The 21,791-nt window shown below is 41.7% G+C and overlaps 1 protein-coding gene across 2 annotated transcripts in view; it reads right to left on the reverse strand.

Annotated features, from left to right (window-relative positions):
• Window positions 1-288: 288 nt before the first annotated feature.
• Window positions 289-21,791, reverse strand: part of ghra (growth hormone receptor a) — a 75,177-nt gene continuing 53,674 nt past the window's right edge. For both annotated transcript variants that reach the window (XM_024418157.2, XM_024418158.2), the window contains 6 exons: window positions 7,723-7,901; window positions 7,251-7,404; window positions 6,967-7,057; window positions 6,822-6,891; window positions 4,962-5,194; window positions 289-2,631 (listed from right to left, as the gene is read on the reverse strand). In XM_024418157.2, the coding sequence (XP_024273925.2) occupies window positions 1,791-2,631; window positions 4,962-5,194; window positions 6,822-6,891; window positions 6,967-7,057; window positions 7,251-7,404; window positions 7,723-7,901 (1,568 nt within the window). In that variant the 3' untranslated portion in view covers window positions 289-1,790. The remainder of the gene's footprint in view (window positions 2,632-4,961; window positions 5,195-6,821; window positions 6,892-6,966; window positions 7,058-7,250; window positions 7,405-7,722; window positions 7,902-21,791) is intronic.

Genomic DNA, 21,791 nt, shown 5'->3' on the forward strand with positions numbered 1-21,791 from the left:
TTTTCCCCTAAGAGTGTATATGCTGAATGGATCTGACAGAATGCCACAGTCATACACAGAGACAAGACTCTCCAATAATGATGGCCCTGAAAGGTTCACATTCACCTTTAAAGCGCTCCATTGCCTATGAACAAGTATGACTACACTGTACAATGTCCAACACCAAACACATACTCCAGCTGTTCACCCAACCACTGGATCTGATGGTTTCTCTTCTGATGATACATGTATAATCTGCTGTGTCTACGGAGCGTCTTGTTAATTACTAATGCAGATCAGATACACAAACTAGTACATTTCCAATTCACCACCAGTTTTTTTTTTTTTACAACAATGTGTGTGCGTGTGTGTATGTCAGCTCAAAAGAAAAGTGGATACGGTCTTTACCACGTTTTGAAATGGTGTGTATGTGCGTGTGTGTGTGTGTGTGTGCTTGCTTGGGCATGTTTGCAAAGTTGGGTGCATATAGAAAACCCTGAGTGTCTAAGTACGTTTCACTACATCAAAAGAGGCTCATTCCACTATCATAAAGCTCAAGCGACAGCACATTAACATTGGCATTGCAACTGCATTGAGAACAGTAGAAACACAGAGAGAAAGACATATCCTAAGTACCTCTTTACACATTTTCAGTTATTGTCCCTGCAATTAAAATGAAGGCAAAGTAAGTAGAACATACAAAAGCTGTCTTTCCTGTATTGTGAGACTCCAGTCTGTGCTTGTTAATGTCTCATTACACAAGTGAAACATGTTCGCTGTTATGAGCTGCCTTGTTCTCTATTTATTATGGTAATCAGAGTGAGTTTTCACATTGAGTACAGACAGGTTGTCTAATAGCTGTGTTCAATACTGTGACCTCAGTCTGGTAACGATTTGATGATTCTGCTGCAAGAATTCAAAGCTAAATATAAGCATGAAAATGTGCTACTAAGCAAAATAATGAGTGCTAAATGAACGACAATAGTCACCAATAGACACTTTGCGCTCATTGTAGCGGTAAGTTTGACAAAACAGCACATTTAAGTGTTCTGTCAATTAATGAGGCGACAACGATGATGTAAATGTGTGCGCGTGTGTGTGATTGTATAAATGTGCTTGTTATTCTCCATTACAATCTGTTACTTGATCCATCTACAGTATAGTTAAGACTTAAGCCAATATGCTACAGTATTAAAATATCTATATGTTATATGACATATGTGAGCTTGTTTCTTTACTCACTTCTCTCTGACATTTCTATAATAGATCATAGTAGGAAACATTAAGGTGGGACTGGGTGTGTCTGCAAGGAAAATGTTTACATAGCACTTAATCAGTCAAATGATAGATACTTAAAGGTATCAGATAACATACAACTAGAATCATGTCTGAGCTTGTCTGTCTGCGTATTTGTGGTGCATAAGTTTATCTGTGTGTAACGTTATATTAGAAATCTGTGCATTTAAAGGTTTCAGACTGTGGGTTTTTGGGTGTCTCGGTCTTAGTCAGACAGAGCACTGTAAGATTTGTTCAACACAAGTCTTCCTTTAAGCTCTGTCAAACCAGAAAGGCCAATTTACTCTTTCCTCAAGTTCCAGTATCACTTATATAAAACCCAAACACAACATCGAAATGTTTCTCTTTCCCAGCTTCCCTTCCATCACCCTCTCAAACAAACATCGTGCCTGTCTGTCCCGTAACATATTTGGTTTCAGGTAGAACAAGACTGTCTTTCTGGGATGATTACTGACTTCCTGGCCTGTGAACTCTGACCTCTATGCCCCAAGGCCTCCTGGGTGGTGTTTTTTTCTTTAAGGCAAGAGGTTGCCTAACAGGTCCGGGGTGAGGTACCCTATGGGCATTGTGGGCAAGGGCTTGGAGGGTGGTTGTGGGGGGCAGGAGGGGGACCCCTGGGGAGAAGGAGGGTTGAGGAGAAGGCTATGCTGGGAGTCAACATCTTGAACCACAGTGTAGTCCAAAACAGGCGGCAGGAACTGAGCAGGGGAGTTGGGAAGGATGTACAGGGACTGGTAGTCCCCTAGGGGGGTGGTATGCAGGAGATAGGGGGGAGGTGGGGGGAAGGCGTGGTAAACCTCCCCAGGTGAGGAGGGGTCAGGGGTACTGATTTGCCGGCCACTACTCTCTGTCGTGTAGCCCCCAGCCTCAGGATCCACCACCAGCAGCTGAGACGGCAATTTCTTATTTATTCTCTCCTCCTCCTCCTCCTTCTCCTCCTCCTCCTCCTCCTCCTCCTCCTCCCCTTCACTCTCCTCCTCTCCTCCTTCCATCTTCCCAATCTTCTTCTTATCCTCCTCTGTTGTTATAGCATTCTCCGGGGCTCTGACCTGCTGGCCTGGTGAGAGCACCACCCCTCCAGCGGGCATTACATCGCTGACCTGGGCATAGAAGTTTATGTTGACCCAGCTATGAGGGCCTCCCAGCTGGGTCTGGACCAGGGGCCTCTCCCCTCCTTCTGGAGCTTGGAGCCTTTGGCATGGGACATCCAGCACCTTTAGAGCCGGGGGGTTGGAGTGGCTCCGCTGGTTCCCCAGGCAGGGTTCAACTTTTTCATGTTGGCTGGACAGGAGGGCAGCCATCAACATTAGGGTCTCCTGGTCAGGCAGCTCTGGATCATAGTCATTATCAGGGATGCTGAGAGAGAGAGAGAGAGAGAGAGAGAGAGAGAGAGAGAGAGAGAGAGAGAGAGAGAGAGAGAGAAAGGAGGAAAGAGAGCGAGAGAGAGAAAGGAGGAAAGAGAGAGAGAGAGAGAGAGAGAGAGAGAGAGGGAGAGAAAGGAGGAAAGAGAGTTACCATTCCAGTTGTCATCGCTACTGTAAGAGCTGCTTCATGACTCCATAAGAGGCTCCAGTCTACACTTTCCTAATGTACAGCAGCCTACAGCTAGACACGAATGCGCATCCAATCCATCCAACAAGTATACGTTAATGACAGTAGGCCTACAGTTGACTCTTTCGGTTAGAAGCATACATTATTTTGGATTTGTGTGCACATGTTATAACGGCAAAACATAATTCAATGTTACGTAGGCATAGTTACACTTAGTGCATTTTCCGAGACCTACAAGATCCAAGGATTCGTACAGGGTTTAATGTTCAATGTTCGAAGTCAATTGTTAAATGCTTAATAATGACAAATAACACCAATAAATGTCATTCATGTCAGGAAAGAAAGACGTGTTTTGTGTCACACGATCGGTGAAGACTCCAAGCAATCAACTCATGAATTATGAACAACTCATGAAATAGTGTGTAAACATGTTTTCATTCAACTATTATATTGAATGTCGGCTACCTGTTCTGTATGTGTTCATGTGTGTAAAATTGCCTCGGCTAAGAGGGTGGGCTACCAGCAGTGGTGTAGGCCTAGTGATGAGTAAACGCAAGTAAATGCAATTTACTCACTTTTTTTCCCAGAAAGATGCATTGAAAGTATAGGGAGTGTTACTTTTTCCACCTCCACCGGTAATCAGAGATTACCCACCAATTTCTTTTTACTGGCTGCCGGTAAGGCCTGTTTGAAATTCATGGTAATACACATTGAAGCCTAGTCATGTAAATTGACCATCTAGTTTTTCCTGGTACAGTTTCAGCCACATTTCAGCTGTCCCGGCTTTTCAGGCTACAAAATAGGTCAATTTGTAAGCAAGATGCATCAATTAAAGATGCACTATGCAGAACTTTCCTGGTTGCAAAAATTCTAATAGTTCGCCTAATTTCAGTTTTTCTGACAAAACAAGCAAGAATAGTGTAAAGAAACATTGCGCCATGTAAACCGCTGTGAGATATATTTTCCATAACCAACAATATTATATTTTCAGATGTTTGAAGCTGATGTACAAAACTGAAAGTAAAAAATGCAAAAATGAAACTTAAGAATGGGAAGCATAGAATAGCGCACATAGAATACATCTACAGCTTCTTAGACTGGCTTTCAATGAGAACGACAGACCTATAACACACATTTCTACGTGGATTCAGAGGGTCATCCCCAAAAGTGACATAATGCAGCTTTAATGTAAGCCTAAAAATGAATTGACCTTTTAACGTGGAATGAACACAACCAGTCATGATGTTGTCATCTGATTGTCTACCAAATCACTACAGAAAATAGACTACCTGTGCATGTTTGTCCAGTCCAAAATAATTCCAGCATCCAAACTGCATGTACACTCGCCCCATTTGATGATCAAAAATAGACGTCTGTTTACAAAACACCAAAAAGTGTACCTATTGACATTCTGCAATTGCCATTGATTATGAACTGATGAATTATGGACAACTCATGAATAAGGTCTAAAGTTGTTTTGATTCAACTTATGTAGGCCTATTATATGCATGTAGGCCTATTATATGCATTGTATGGATACTGTAATTATTTTGGAATGGACAAACATGCACAGATAGCCTACTTTTTGAAGTGATTTGTTTGACAATCAGATGAAAACATTATGACTGGTTTATGCCACATTAAAAGGTAATACATTTTTACCTTTAAAATATGTCTTTAGTATTAGGTGCCCAAAAAAATAAATCTATGCACGCGCACCCAAAAGAGACCCCCCCCGAATGTCACGGTTTAATTCGCAATCTGGTTTCAGCATTAAATATACGTTTTTATTTTTGACACACTTTCATTTATTTTACTATGTCAATATGTCATATTTTTTGTAAATGATTTGGCGCCAGACTGTTGGCAGTTGTCAAAAGAGTTAATAGTTGATAGAGTTGCAGAGTTAATTGAAAATAATGCCATTGTTGATTAGATCATTAATTAGGCTATTTTCTCTTGAACCATATGGTCTATCTACTGGAAACTCATGGACAATATGACACAGACATACAAAATGAATACTACTGTATATACTGAATGAATTCCAAAAAAAAGTATAAATTACCAAAATTACCATTGATTATTCAGGTAACTTTGGTAAATGACCAGTAGCTTTGCAAACCTATCCATACCTGAGGGTGTGAGAGCAGCCATGGTTTGTGCAGTGGTTGTTGTGACCCAGGCTCAGCAGTCTCTGTGTGTCCGAGCTCTGGTTGTCCTCCTTCTCCCCAGGCTCAGGCTCGTCTGCGTCCAGCTCGGTGAACTCCATCCAGGGCTCGTCCTGGTACAGGTCAGGGGGGTAGGGGTGGAGACCCCCCATGCCACCAACACTCAGGAGGAAGTTCAGCTCATTCAGCTTTCGCTTCTGGATAGGGCGTGGATGAGACAGAGGGAGAGATAGAGGCAGAGAGTGTTTGTGAGGAGGGTATGGGTTTGAGACAGAGGTACTTGCATGTCTAAGCTCTGAATTCAAGTACTGCAAGCGCTTCAATCATCTTGTACCACATTTCACTGCCAAGCCCTAATTTTTTTTGTTCAAACAAAGCCTATTGTATCAGTGTAGCTTGCCCATAGAAATAGAATCTAGATTATATTTCTTTGAGCGTGCCCTTATCATGTCAATTCCCAGCATACTACACTGTGTTATCTACTGTTCATAGGGACACTTAGACAAGAGCCTGAGATTTAAATTAATAATCATCTGTATTGCGCTCTGTCTGAGCCATAACAAACTTGTTTTCACATACTAAATACACTACATGACCAAAAGTGTGTGGACATCTGCTTGTCGAACCCCTCATTCCAAAATCATGGGCATTAATATGGAGTTGGTCTCCACCTTTGATGCTATAACAGCCTCCACTCTTCTGGGAAGGCTTTCCACTAGATGTTGGAACTTGCTTCCATTCAGCATCAAGAGCATTAGTGAGGTCGGGCACTGATGTTGGGTGATTAGGCCTGGCTTGCAGTCGGCGTTCCAATTCATCCTAAAGGTATTCGATGGGGTTGAGGTCAGGGTTCTATGCAGGCCAATCAAGTTCTTCCACACCAATCGACAAACCATTTCAGTATGGACCTGGCTTTGTGCCCGGGGGCATTGTCATGCTGAAACAGGAAAGGGCCTTCCCAAACTGTTGCCACAAAGTTGAAAACACAGAATCGTCTACAATGTAATTGTATGCTGTAGCGTTAAGATTTCCTTTAACTGGAACTAAGGGGCGTAGCCCGGACCATGAAAAACAGCCCCAGACCATTATTCCTCCTCCACCAAACTTTACAGTTGGCACTGTGCATTGGGGCAGGTAGCGTTCTCCTGGCATCCGCCAAACCCAGATTCGTCCGTCGTATTCATCACTCCAGAGAATGTGTTTCTACTGCTCTAGAGTCCAATTACACCAGTCCAGTCGACGCTTGGCATTGCACATGGTGATCTTAGGCTTGTGTGCGTGTGCGGCTGCATGGAAACCCATTTCATGAAGCTCCCGACAAACAGTTCTTGTGCTGACATTGCTTCCTGAGGCAGTTTGGAACTCGGTAGTGAGTGTTGCAACTGAGGACAGGCGATTTTTACTCGCTATGCGCTTCAGCCCTCGGCGGTCCCATTCGGTGAGCTTGTGTGGCCTACCACTTCGCGGCTGAGCCGTTGTTGCTCCTAGACGTTTCCACTTTACAATAACAGCACATACACTTGACCGTGGCAACTCTAGCAGGGCAGAAATTTGACGAACTGAATCTATGACGGTGCCACCTTGAAAGTCACTGAGCTCTTCAGTAAGGCCATTCTACTGCTAATGTTTGTCTATGGAGATTGCATGGCAGTGTGCTCAATTTTATACACCTGTCAGCAACAGGTGTGGCTGAAATAGCTGAATCCACTAATTTGAAGGGGTGTCCACATGCTTTTGTATATATAGTGTACTTGATCAAACCTACTCATAAGACAAAATGCACGCGCACACACACATGCATGCACACAGTGTTTTTAGTCTTACCTTAATCAGTTCTGTGTCAATCCCTTTGATTTTGGGTGCAGGAACAGGAGGCAGAAGAATCACCATAAGTCTGAGAAGAAGAGGGAGAGAGGAGATGAAGATGACAGAAGTGGGTGTGCATTTGTGTTTGTTTGTTTGTCCTCACCTCTGCTGCTGAGAGAAGATGATGAGCATGAGGAAAATGGCCACTCCCACAGCCCCGAAGATCAGGACCAGAGTCACAGTGAACGTGGACTCTAGAACAGGATCATCATCATCATCATCACCAAATCAATAAATAACAATGATTTAACTATTAGCATTATGTGGTAATCCTACCCTATCCCGGATAAGTGTCTTCCTTGCGCAAGATGGCAGCTATGTTTGTTCTTTGTGTAAACAACACTGTCCCTCCTCTCTATCCCAACCCGTGCTGCCCTGACCTCTCACCTTTACTGGGAATCTCTGACACATGGACAAAGATGGCATCACTGAACTCCCCAAAGTTATTGAAGGCCCTCATTGAGCAGTGCACGCGCACCTCATACTCCTCTCCTGTACTAAGGCCGTAGATTGACTTCTGAGTGCCAAACTCATGCTCCAACTGAGAGAGAGCGGGAGACAGAGGAAAACACTTTTGTAAGAGAGGAATACGATCGAAAGCTACAAAATGTTAAAATAAAAGGTTTATGTCTCCCTCTTATACATTAAATTACGTTTTATTCCATAAACACTCTTCTATGCCACAAACACAAACTTGGCTCTGTCGTTGATTGAGGCAGTCAACAACAGGATCTCTCTTCTTGTTATGGTGTCGACAGAGTTTCAGTGTGGTCTAGCACTCAAAACTGCAGAGGCCGCTGGGTAATAGCCCAGAAGTGCAGTCAGGGTATGTGTGTGAGTGTGCCTGTGTGTGACTCACCACTTTCCAGTGTGAGCTGTTCCTCCTCCTGAACTGGAGTTCGTACACCAGTGTCAACCATCCAACGGATACGTCAGCCGAGGGCGGGGGTTCCCAGCTCGCCATGATGTCATAGTTCAGGCCCGACCGGCTGACGTTCAACAGCGTCCAGTTCAGGGCCACCGGGGGATCAGGGTGCACTGTCAGAGGCCAAAGGTCAGTAAGGGAGTGCTTAAAACGCATAAAAACTATTGTGATTGTGATGAATTGTCTTTGGGAAATAAAAATAGACATGGTTGTAAAAAGGTAGCAATAATATTGAATTAAATACAGAAATGTGTAAGCGGCTTAACTTAGCCTGTCCCACGGCTCAACTAACCCATACTCCAAGCTATGTTTTCAAAACTGTAATGTTTACATGAATTCAGATTATTTCCAGGGATACACAAAATCCTGAAATAAATGTAGATATCTTTGTTAGAAAGAATACTATATTTCCCTAAACAACAAGATGCTGAAGGTAATAACTGTCTTCATTTACCCTACTCTCCCCTATATGAATGACTAGTTACTAGTGACAGGACTTTGGGTGTATCTTAGTCTAAAATGGCTTCTTTCTCCTCATGCATTATCTACTGACTAGAAAGAAGTGGACCAGTGAACCAATATATCATTGTTTTCAATATAGACCTCAATTAGTTTAATCATGTGTTTACGAGTTGGGCTGGAGCAAAAGTATGTACTCCCTGGGACTCCCAGGACCAGAGTTTCACAGTCTATAGACTAGAGGTTCCAAACTGCATTCAGCCATTGGTCATTTTTTTCTTGAGAGGATGGTCAAGATAATAACAAATCATTTTGGCAAGAAGCCCAAACAGATATAGTAGTTCACAAAACATAATAATTTATTACATTGGCATACGGTAACATACCGTGCCTTTTGAAAGTATTCACACCCCTTGCCCTTTTGTTATTGTTGTTACAGCCTGAATTTAAAATGGATAACATTTTGATTTTTTTTTTGTCACTGCATGGCCTACGCCAGCGCTTAATTTGTGACGGATCCTGCACCTCTCGATATTGGGCTGTATCATCCCGGGACCCATTTGCTAGGATCCTATACCTCTCATGGCATGAAACATTATTTTCACTGTTTGCAATGTAAAAATGTAAATAAAATCAGAGTTAATTCAAGTTGCCTCCTCTTTATCTTCCTGCCCCGTAAAAAATGTAAAGTGAAAACGTGCCTGATATTCTAAGAATTGATTGTTGGGCCGGCCCGGGTTTACGGTTTGCACACAATGTTGACTATAGACCAACACATGGCCATTGCTGTGGTGAGAGAGAGAGAAGATCCTGTATCTCTCACAGAACTAGAATGACATTTACTTTCTCCTTCTTTCTGCTCTGATAGACATGAGACAACTCTCATTTCTCCAGCGTTGCACTTCATTTATTTCCTTATAGAATCACAGCCACGAGAAGGGTGCTGGAGGTGCCACAGCACCCCTGATAAATGTAAATACATTTGCCAAAGATACAGAACTCCTGTTGTCTGTTCAGAAAGAAAGACCAGGAGTCGGCCTATAATTTAGTTACAGAGGATCAATAGCTTTTTAAAAATATATATAGCCTACAGTAGCTGTGGATTGTGTGTAGCCCAATCACATGGCATGGCTACAGTCTGGAACACGTGGCTAATCTGTCAGTGAACAGCATGTGGCCAAAACAGGCCTTTCGCAAATATTTCGAATACAATTGTGGGAAAACAAATTGTTGGGACGCAAAATAGATTATGGTGAAAAGAGAAGACTAATCTGTCTGTAGACTACCAAATATGTTCTCAACTTCAAAATAGGCCTATTGAGCGAACAGTAAAATGAGAGAGATAGGCTTTTGGCACAAGCGCATCAGCAATCGCTGGTGAGTGAGCTGCACATCATTGGGTGAGAAAGCTTTCTCAGGACTATAATTTCCTCCTCATATTATACGATATGTGTGTCTCCACACACCTAAGCATAGGCTATTGATGGATTCAAGACACAGTCGTTTCTATTGATCTCAGATTCTCAGTTTGTCAGTGTTATCATTTCAATCTTTTGTGAGTAATAAAAAAGATTATTCTAAAGTCTCCATACATCTAAAAAGATGTAGAATTGCATGAAATGCATTTATAAAAAGGCAAAAAAAATGGCGGACCCTAGGCTTAAAAAACGATCCCCATGTGTGCAAGTGCCTCTGCGCTACCTCTCTATGCCAGCATGCAGAAGCGGTGATGATGCCTGCAATGCATTATTAAATATACTTTTTTTTAAAGCCCCGAGGTCGCCCCCCTCTCGGCTCACTCTGTGTGCAATAATAGTGTTTAACATGATTTTTGAATGACTCTCTCATCTCTGTACCCCACACACACAATTATAATTTAAAACATAGATCCAACCACAACAACCAAGAAAGTTTTCCAATGTCTCGCAAAGAAGGTAAATGTGTATCAATTTAAAAAAGCAGTCCTTGAATATCCCTTTGAGCAGGGTGAAGTTATTAATTTCACTTTGGATGGTGTATCAATACACCCAGTCACTACAAAGATACAGGCGTCCTTCCTAACTCGGTTGCTGGAGAGGGAGGAAACCACTCAGGGATTTCAACATGAGGCCAATGGTTGTGATAGGAGAAAACTGAGGATGGATCAACAACATTGTAGTTACTCCACAATACTAACCTAATTGATAAGAGTGAAATGATGGAAGCCTGTATAGAATAAAAAATATTCCAAAACATGCATCCTGTTTGCAACAAGGCACTAAAGTAATAAATTCAAACAATTCACTTCTATTTTCCTGAATACAAAGTTTTATGTTTGGTGCAAATCCAATAGAACACATTACTGAATACCACTCTCCGCATTTTCAAGCATAGTGGTGGCTGCATCATGTTATGGGTATTCTTGTAATCATTAAGGACTGAGGAGGTTTTCAGGATAAAAAAATAAATAGAATGGAGCTAAGCCCAGGCAAAATCCTAGAGGAAAACCTGGTTCAGTCTGCTTTCCACCAGACACTGGGAGATGAATTCACCTTTAAGCTGGACAATAACCTAAAACAGGCCAAATCTACACTGGAGTTGCTTAGCAAGAAGATTGAAGTGAATGTTCCTGAGTGGCCGAGTTACCATTTTTACCTAAATCAACTTGAAAATCTATGGCAAGATCTGAAAATGGTTGTCTAGCAATGATCAACACCCAATTTGACAGAGCTTGAAGAATTTTGAAAATAATAATATTAATGTTGCACAATCCAGGTGTGGAAAGCTCTTAGAAACTTACCCAGAAAGACAGCTGTAATCGCTGCCAAAGGTGCTTCTACAAAGTATTGACTCAGGGGTGTGTATACTTATGTAAATTAAATATTTCTGTATTTCATTTTCAATAAATTAGCAACATTTTCTAAAAACATGTTTTCACTTTGCCATTATGAGGTAGTGTGTGTAGGGGGAGGAAAAACAAAAAGTTTATCCATTTTTAATTCAGGCTGTAATACAACAAAATGTGGAATAAGTCAAGGGGTATGAATACTTTCTGAAGGGACTGTATGTGTCTATATTTATGCATGGGAATACTTGGGAATAGATTTCTTGAATCAATCGCTGAGCAGATTTCCTGGTGACGTTACAGTCTTTTATATCCAACAACGAAACTTCTAAATTCATTTAATTTTTTACTTGGGGGGCCAAATAAAATCACCCGTGGGCCGAATTTGGCCCGCAGGCCGACAGTTGGGGAACCCTGCTATAGACCATGTCTATCACACCGTCCACCTTACATCAGAAGAGCATGTCTGAAACTTGTGTCCCTGCCAGTGTACCAGTGTCCACTAGTCACTTGGCGTGAAACCTCCCTTAATAACAACACCTGCTGTGGTCAAACATTTTCATAATTTCTGTTCTGACTGATCATTATCCCCCCTTCTCCTTCTGTCCATCCCTGCTTTTATTCTTCTTGGAACAACTGGTGTCTGGTAAAAATGTCCTACATCCCTCGGCTATTGTCGGTCTCACATGCTGATAGTCGTCTTCTGCCCTTGGAGGGGGAAGGGATGGAGGCAGATGTTGCCATGCATTTGTAACATTTAATTATTTTTCCTACTGTGTCTCTAATATGGATACATATTCCCATTGTTAGGGATAGCACAGACCCACAGAGATCCAAATTACAGTGCATTCGGAAAGTATTCAGACCCCTTGCCTTTTCCACATGTTGTTAAGTTACAGCCTTGTTCTAAAATTGATTTTAAAAAAACTAAAATACCTTATTTACAAAAGAATTCAGACCCAAGGGGCCTGAATACTTTTCCAAACTGTGGGACCGTCTAACAGTGTGTTGGTATTGTCTGATATTTACCAACATGTAACAGGACATTGCTGTTTTTCTGCTGTTTCTGGCTGAAAGTGATGATTGGCCAGATAGGCCTTCCTAGAAACCTGCCCCTTGTCCTGGGAACCCAGTGTGTTTGCAGGTTTTGATTTCAACCAATTAGCGTACTCCCATCATCAGTAATTAACCCCTCGCCCCATGACAAATATTTTAACAGTTTAATTTAAATGACAGAATTAGCCAAAATCTCCAAAGCTTTTACATAAAGTCTAAGCTTTTTTTTGCATGCAGTCCGTTTTCATTGTTTTTAAACAAGTAAGTTACTAAACCAGCAAACCGCAAGCGAAGTCCTAGCACTCAAAAACCCTTATTATCCGTAGGGTTTTCAGCGCTTAGCGCCGCCCACAGCTGGCTGCATGTGAACTACAATTCCGACGCTGGGTTTTAACGTTTACAAACGTCAGTAATCATCACTTGCGAAACAGTTTTCTAAAACATATGCTGATATGCCCCTTACCTTTCATATCAGCGAGAAAGAATCTTTCAAATAAAAAAAGTCACTTACAAGTAGTGTAACAGTTTTGCACAGATCCATAAGCTGTGTGTGCCTCAAGTTGACAAACTACACTTCCACCCCAGTTACACTTACAGGTGTTTCGGAGCACGCATGATAGCTAATTAGCATATGTTTTCTGTAAACAAGCAGTGTAATATGGAGATAAGGTGTGTAGTAATTTAACTTTTTTTTAAAATTATTATTTATCACTGATACGAAAGACACGTACCGCAAGCGATGTATTTTAACATTCCGAACAAGCATCTGGGATCTTAAAACTCCCCCGGGCCAGAAGGCACTATCATCAATAGACACTGTTAACTACTATTAATGGGTTAGCAAAGTCCCTCTTTTCGAATGCAAAAAAGCTGTGCGACGACAAGAAATTGAGAATGATGAATGTAGACTCTCCACAAGCATTCAAAGTTCGGAGGATACCATCACTGACAAAAGTGGCCGCTGACATCAGAGAGAAAATTGAGCTTATTCGAGAGGAGCTTAAAAAAACACTTTGAGGATTTGCTCGACCAAGTCACTAACCTAGAAGCGGACTTGAAAAAACAACCCTCTTCCCTCAGTGTTTCTATCAGACTCCGAGGTTAGTGATCTAGGTACCCGACTTGAAAGTTCTAGAATATACTCCCTGTGCGTCCGCTGACACATACAAAGAAAACAAAGTCAGCCTGAACACCGAACTGTATTATTAAAACATGAGCCGAAAATGAAGGTCATAATGTGTGTGACTTCAGAAAGAAAACAATCACACAACGACAGACCAGGAGTTATTATTGCCAAATGAATCTGTCCTAAACACAAGGAAGCCATTATAAATGTCTTAAAACAAAAATATGCACAAATAATCTTAATTAGCATAATAAAACAACTCCCATAAAAATCTGTCAGTTTAAGCTAGAGATACAAAAGTATGTGGACACCCCTCCAAATTAGTGGATTCGGGCTATTTTAGCCACACCCATTGGTGACAGGTGTATAAAATCGAGCACACAGCCATGAAATCACCAAAGACAAACATTGGCAGTAGAATGGCCCGTACTGGAAATCTCAGTGACTTTCAACGTAGTACCATCATAGGATGCCACCTTTCCAACAAGCCACTTAGTCAAATTTCTGCCCTGCTAGAGTTGTCCCGGTGAACTGTAAGTGCTGTTATTGTGAAGTGGAAACGTCTAGGAGCAACAACGGCTCAGCTGTGAAGTGGTAGGCCACACAAGCTCACAGAACAGGACGGCCGAGTGCTGAAGGGTATAGCGTGTAAAAAATTGTCTGTCCTCGGGTTGCAACACTCACTAACGAGTTCCAAACTGCCTCGAAGCAACGTCAGCAAAATAACTGTTTGTCGGGAGCTTTATGAAAAGGGTTTCCATGGCCGAGCAGCCGCACACAAGCCTAAGATCACCATGCACAATGCCAAGCATCGGCTGGAGTGATGTAAAGCTCACCGTCATTGAACTATGGAGCAGTGGAAACGCATTCTCTGGAGTGATGAATCACGCTTCACCATCTGGCATTCCGACGGACGAATCTGCGTTTGGCGGCGGATGCCAGGGGAATGCTACCTGCCGAATGCACTGTGCCAGTTTTTCCCTGCCAAGAACTTTACTTTAACTTGAAAGTTTGTCTCTATCCTTTGTTTTTGTTGTAATGCATACTTTACAGTCATGTTTTTCCTATCATAATTAAAATAAATTGTAGAAAATACACTTTATGACATTGTCAAGAAGCATTATGACCATCCTGTGTCACTTTACTTGGACTAACAAAACACACTTTATGACCCTGTCAAGAAGCATTATGATCAACACCGGCTGGAATGCGCTTTTAACAAAATCAGCATTCAGGATTAGACCCACCCATTGTATAAATGCCCTTATATCAGTCATGAGTCAAAAAGAGACGGTCTTGTCCCGCCCCTGCATTCATCCCAGTCATCAGCAATAGAGCATTGTGGTAGGTGCATGTTATACATCAATGTGTGCGCAATTACAATGATCATTTAACACAGTCAATTTTTTACATAACATAAACATACTGTTGACACCTAGGCTATGGTGTGATGGAATGTTTTGCCATGTGTGGTAGGTATTGTGGGTTTTGGCACTCTTGTGTAGGTGCCATAACAAGCCATAAAATAAAACAATATATGTCACACCAGGTCTAAATATATGTTACGACAGTGTTATGATCATATAACAACAGATTATGACAAGTTATGTTTCCTGTTATGACATATTATGACATGGTTTTGACCGTGTCGTTACGTGTTATGATGCTGGGTGTCAAGTAAAATGTTAAACCATTCAAATAAAATCGACCAACACAACAAAAAAATGAACACAAGAAAGCTGTAACGGACAAAAACGTTACGCTCCTAAAAACAAAGATGTACAAGAGGGTGTACATTAATCATGCCACCAGCAGCGAGCTATTGAGTCGAGTTTCCAAGACATCATAAAGGAAATGGGCACAGAGAAGCTCGCTGTCAGAGGAGGGCGGGTTGTGAAGTCAACACGCCGTTCTCCGATGTTAGGTCACATGTGGGTTCTAGAATGTTCTGCGCTGGAATATTGACTTGTCACAAGGCCCGTTCTCATTGTTTACTACAGCACCTTGGGCTGGATGTAGTTGGAGTGGCAGAAGCTCATTTATAGTACATTGGAAAAGACCCCTTGACGTTATCCACATTTTGTTACGTTACAGCCTGATTATAAAATGAATTAAATAGTCCCCCCTTAATCTACACACTTTACCCCACAATGACAAAGCAAAACAGATTTTAGGAATTTTTGGTAATTTATAAAAAAATATATATGTATATCACATTTACTTAAGTATTCATGTCAACTTAGAACTAAGAACAGATATAGCCCCTGGTACACTCCAGACTTCATTGCCCTTGACCAGCACAAAAACATCCTGTGGCGTACTGGATTAGCATCGAATAGCCCCTGCGATATGCTACTTTTCAGAGGAGTTAGGAACCAATATACACAGGCAGTTAGGAAAGCAAAGGCTAGCTTTTTCAAACAGAAATTTGCATCCTGTAGCACAAACTCGTTCTGGGACAATGTAAAGTCCATGGAGAATAAGAGCACCTTCTACCAGCTGCCCACTGCACTGAGGCTGTGACACAGTGTCACCACTGATAAATCTACGATAATTGAGAATTTCAATAAGCATTTTTCTACTGCTGGCCATGTTTTCCACCTGAATACCCCTACACCGGTCAACAGCTCTGCACCCCCCACAGCAACTTGCCCAAGCCTCTCCATTTCTCCTTCACTCGAATCCAGATAGCTAATGTTCTGAAAGAGCTGCAAAATCTGGACCCCTACAAATCAGCTGGGCTAGACAATCTGGACCCTCTCTTTCTAAAATGATCCACCGAAATTGTTGCAACCCCTATTACTAGCCTGTTCAACCTCTCTTTCGTATCGTCTGAGATCCCTAAAGATTGGAAAGCTGCCGCGGTCATCCCCCTCTTTAAAGGGGGAGATACTCCAGACCCAAATTGCTACAGAGCTATATCTATCCTACCCTGCCTTTCTAAAGTCTTCGAATGCCAAGTTAACAAACAGATCACCGACCATTTCAAAACCCACTGTACCCTCTCCACTATGCAATCTGGTTTCTGAGCTGGTCATGGGCGCACCTCAGCCACGCTCAAGGGTCTAAACGATATCATAACCGCCATCGATAAAAGACAGTACTGTGCAGCCGTCTTCATCGACCTGGCCAAGGCTTTCAACTCTGTCAATCACTGCATTCTTATTGGCAGATTCAACAGCCTTGGTTTCTCAAATGATTGCATCACCTGGTTCACCAACCACTGATAGAGTTCAGTGTGTCAAATCAGAGGGCCTGTTATCCTGCAGAGGGCAGTCTCTATGGGGGTGCCACAGGGTTCAATTCTCGGGCCGACACTCTTCTCTGTATACATCAATGATGTGGCTCTCGCTGCTGGTGATTCTCTGATCCACCTCTACGCAGACAACACCATTCTGTATACTTCTGGCCCTTCTTTGGACACTGTGTTAACTAACCTCCAGACGAGCTTCAATGCCATACAACTCTCCTTCCGTGGCCTCCAACTGCTCTTAAATGTAAAATTAAATGCATGCTTTTCAACCGATCACTGCCCGCACCTGCACGCCTGTCCAGCATCACTACTCTGGACGGTTCTGACTTAGAATATGTGGACTAGAGGTCGACCGATTAATCGGCATGGCTCTCTCTCGTTGTACTCCACAAGGAGACTGCCTGTTATGCAAATGCAGTAAGCCAAGGTAAGTTGCTAGCATTAAACATATCTTATAAAAAACAATCAATCATAATCACTAGTTAACTACACATGGTTGATGATATTACTATATATTATCTAGCGTGTCCTGTGTTGCAAATAATCTGACTGAGCATACAAGCATACAAGTATCTAAGTATCTGACTGAGCGGTGGTAGGCAGAAGCAGGCGCGTAAACATTCATTCAAACAGCACTTTCGTGCGTTTTGCCAGCAGCTCTTCATTGTGAGTCAAGCATTGCACTGTTTATGACTTCAAACCTATCAACTCCCGAGATGAGGCTGGTGTGACCAAAGTGAAATGGCTGGCCAGATACCGCGCGCTAATAGCGTTTCAAACTTCACTCGCTCTGAGGTGGCTGTTGTCGTGGTGTTGCTGGTTCGAGCCCAGGGAGGAGCGAGGAGAGGGACGGAAGCTATACTGTTACACTGGCAATACTAAAGTGCCTATAAGAACATCCAATAGTCAAAGGTTAATGAAATACAAATGGTATAGAGGGAAATAGTCCTATAATAACTACAACTTAAAACTTCTTACCTGGGAATATTGAAGACTCATGTTAAAAGGAACCACCAACTTTCATATGTTCTCATGTTCTGAGCAAGGAACTGGAACGTTAGCCTTCTTACATGGCACATATTGCACTTTTACATTCTTCTCCAACACTTTGTTTTTGCATAATTTAAAACAAATTGAACATGTTTCATTATCTACTTGAGGCTAAATTGATTTTATTGATGTATTATATGAAGTTAAAATAAGTGTTAATTTAGTAGTTATAATTGTATTTATGACAAATACATGTCTTTTAAAAAAAATATATATATATTTTTAATAATCAATTTTGGATTGGAGTTGCTTTTAACGGACCTCTGAGACTATCACAGTGCAGGTGCATTTATACAGAGACTTGATTACACACAGGTGGATTGTATTTATCATAATTAGTCATTTAGGTCAACATTGGATCATTCAGAGATCCTCACTGAACTTCTGGAGAGAGTTTGCTGCACTGAAAGTAAAGGGGCTGAATAATTTTGCACGCCCAATTTTTCAGTTTTTGAGTTGTTAAAAAAGTTTGAAATATCCAATAAATGTCATTCCACTTCATGATTGTGTCCCACTTGTTGTTGATTCTTCACAAAAAAATACAGTTTTATATCTTTATGTTTGAAGCCTGAAATGTGGCAAAAGGTCACAAAGTTCAAGGGGGCCGAATACTTTCGCAAGGCACTGTATCTCATTTGCACTCACTGTATATAGATTTTTCTTTTTTCTACTGTATTATTGACTGTATGTTTGTTTATTCCATGTGTAACTCCGTGTTGTTGTATGTGCCGAACTGCTGTGCTTCATCTTGGCCAGGTCGCAGTTACAAATGAGAACTTGTTCTCAACTAGCCTACCAGGTTAAATAAAGGTGAAATAAAAAATATCTCCCTCACTAACTTTAAGCTTCAGCTGTCAGAGCAGCTTACCGATCATTGCACCTGTACACAACCATCTGTAAATAGCCCACCCAACTACATCATCCCCATATTGATATTTATTTTTTGCTCCTTTGCACCCAAGTATCTCTACTTGCACATTCATCTTCTGCACAGCTATCACTCCAGTGTTTAATTGCTAAATTGCAATTATTTTGCCACTATGGCCTATTTATTGCCTTACCCCCCAGAAATCTTACTACATTTGCACACACTGTATATAGACTTTTCTATTGTGTTATTGACTGTACTATTGTTTATCCCATGTGTAACTGTGTTGTTTGTGTCGCACTGCTTTGCTTTATCTTGGCCAGGTCACAGTTGTAAATGAGAACTTGTTCTCAACTGGCCTACCTGGTTAGATAAAATAAAATAAAATCTAATTTTATTTGTCATGTGCCGAATACAACAGGTGTAGACTTTACAGTGAAATGCTTACTTACAAGACACTTTGCTATTTACTTTGTTGAAGCACCTTTGGCAGCGATTACAGCCTTGAGTCTTATCGGGTATGATGCTACAAGCTTGGCACACCTGTATTTGGGGAATTTCTCCCATTCTTCTCTGCGGATCTTCTCAAGCTCTGTCAGGTTGGATGGGGAGCGTCGCTGCACAGCTATTTTTTCTCCAGAGATGCTTGATCGGGCTCAAGTATGGACTCTGGCTGGGCCACTCAAGGACATTTAGAGACTTGTCCTGAAGCCCCTCCTGAGTTGTCTTGGCTGTGTTCTTAGGGTCGTTGCCCTACTGGAAAGTGAACCTTCGCCCCAGTCTGAGGTGTGAGCGCTCTGGACCAGGTTTCATCAAGGAGCTCTCTGTACTTTGCTCCTTTCATCTTTCCCTCGACCCTGACTAGTCTCCCAGTCCATGCCGCTATAAAACATCCCCACATCATCATGCTGCCACCACCATGCTTCCCTGTAGGGATGGTGCCAGGTTTCCTCCAGACGTGACACTTGGCATTCAGGCCAAAGAGTTCAATCTTGGTTTTATCAGACCAGAGAATCATGTTTCTCATGGTCAGAGTCCTTTAGGTGCCTTTTGGCACCTTTATGTGTCTTTACTGAAGAGTGGCTTCTGTCTTGCCACTCTACCCTGAAGGCCTTTGTGGTGGAGAGCTGCAGAGATGGTTGTCCTTCTGGAAGGAACTCTGGAGCGCTGTCAGAGTGACCATCGGGTTCTTGGTCACCTCCCTGACCAAAGCTCTTCTCCCACGATTGCTCAGTTTGGCTGGGTGGCCAGCTCTAGGAAGCGTCTTGGTGGTTCCAAACTTCCATTTAAGAATGATGGAGGGCACTGTGTTCTGGGGGACCTTAAATGCTGCATATATTTTTTGGTACCCTTCCCCAGATTTGAGCCTCAACCCAATCCAGTCTCGGAACTCTACGGACAATTCCTTCGATCTCACGGCTTGGTTTTTGCTCTGGCACTGTCAACTGTGGGACCTTAAATAGACAGGTGTGCCTTTCCAAATCATGTCCAATCATTTGCATTTACCACAGGTGGACTCCAATCAAGTTGCAGAAACATCTCTAGGATGATCAATGAAAACAGGATGCACCTAGTTTCATAGCAAAGGGTCTGAATAGTAATGTAAATAAGGTATTTCTGTTTTTATTTGTAATACATTTGCTAACATTTCTAAAAAACGTTTTCACGTCGTCATTATGGGGTAGTGTGTCTAGATTAATTAGGTAAAAAAAATATTTGATCCATTTTAGAATAAGGCTGTAATGTAACAAAATGTGGAAAAAGTCAAGGGGGTCTGAATACTTTTCGAATGTACCGTATATATACAGTATATGGCTGTAAGAGTAAGTTAGCTAGCATGCTTTAATTGTAATGGTCGCATCATTTATTTTATTTTAAATTCAAACCATTATTTAACTAGGCAAGTCCGTTAAGAACAAATTATTATTTACAATGACGACCTACCCCGGCCAAAGCCAGATGAAGCTGGGCCAATTGTGCGCCGCCCTATGGGACTCCCAATCACGGCCGGATCCGATGCAGCCTGGATTCGAACCAGGGACTGCAGTGACAACACTTGAACTGCATTAGGCCCTACTAATTCAGTTATTTCCATGCTAACAGACGAATCACGAATCTACTGTACAGCCATCAACGCGCTGTTGTCCTGCACATCTGTACTTCCTTGTGTCTCTCGTCAGTCAGTCAGAATAAACACCAATCAATTGGGACCGCTGGCTGGACAGGCCATTCTTTAAAAACACAACGCAAGATCTGTTACACTGGTGCCGAGACCAGTCTTCTTGTCTTCGCAGGACATCTGTTACACAAGCTCTTTGGTTATTGCTTTTATTGCTAGGTATGACTGCACTGTTGGAGCGAGAAACACAAGCATTTCGCTGCACCTGCAATAACATCTGCAAATCTGTTTACTCAACCAATAAACTTTGATTTGATGAACTAAAGTGTTACCAACTGATAAACAAGCCTGAAATTAACAAACTGTGCACGTACTGCCTTTTTAAACGAACGTTTGGGACAGAACCCGATGTACGTACAGTTTTATCCAAGCAAAATTTTGACGTGGAGTGGCCCCTCTCACTATTGAGACTGGTCGATACACAAACACTCTCTTAGATAAACGGGTATGTACTTTTGGTAAAAACGGTTTGTTCCACTGAAACAGAAGCTTGTGCCTTGCTTTTACTGTGGGTTATACAATGACATGAGGGATGATTGTTAATTCATCAGCTGTCGAGACAAAATTATAATTAACGGTCTTGCTGAAAATAATACATGTGTAATTTTATCAGGTAACAATAATATATAATATATAAATAATATATAAATATTCTCCAATGGAGACGTTCCTTTATATGTGCCTAATTGTCCTTTTATTTACTGCACTTAGTTTTTGGTTCATGCATACATGTGTATAGGTTATGTTATGCATTATAGATGACACCTGTACCATGTTTGACTATGATTGTTTTTAGTGTCTCAAAAATCCATTTGAATGGTCCACAATGTATTTAAAACGACCTACTGTCGCATATTGTATCATTGGGTAGCGACACTTAAATAAATGTTTCTAAACTCTAAACTAAATTCGTTTGGGAGGCCCATCAACCAATCAGGTAGATTTAACCAAAAACATGTCAAAGTTAACTGCCACTGCTGACGTCAAGAGTGAGTCCTCAAGACTTTATGACAAATGTGTATTTCAGACAGTCAAATTTGTGTTTTTTAAATGACAATCAGTGGCCTCCAGAAAATGAATGGGGATTTCTTTGCTGACCCAAGTAGGTGAGCCGGTCCAGCAGTCCTCTATATTTGTAATGTGTTTATCAGACCCATTCAGTTCCTTAAGTTCTGCAACTTGGCATAA

Source organism: Oncorhynchus tshawytscha, linkage group LG04 (assembly GCF_018296145.1).
Source record: "Oncorhynchus tshawytscha isolate Ot180627B linkage group LG04, Otsh_v2.0, whole genome shotgun sequence".
NCBI lineage: Eukaryota > Metazoa > Chordata > Actinopteri > Salmoniformes > Salmonidae > Oncorhynchus > Oncorhynchus tshawytscha.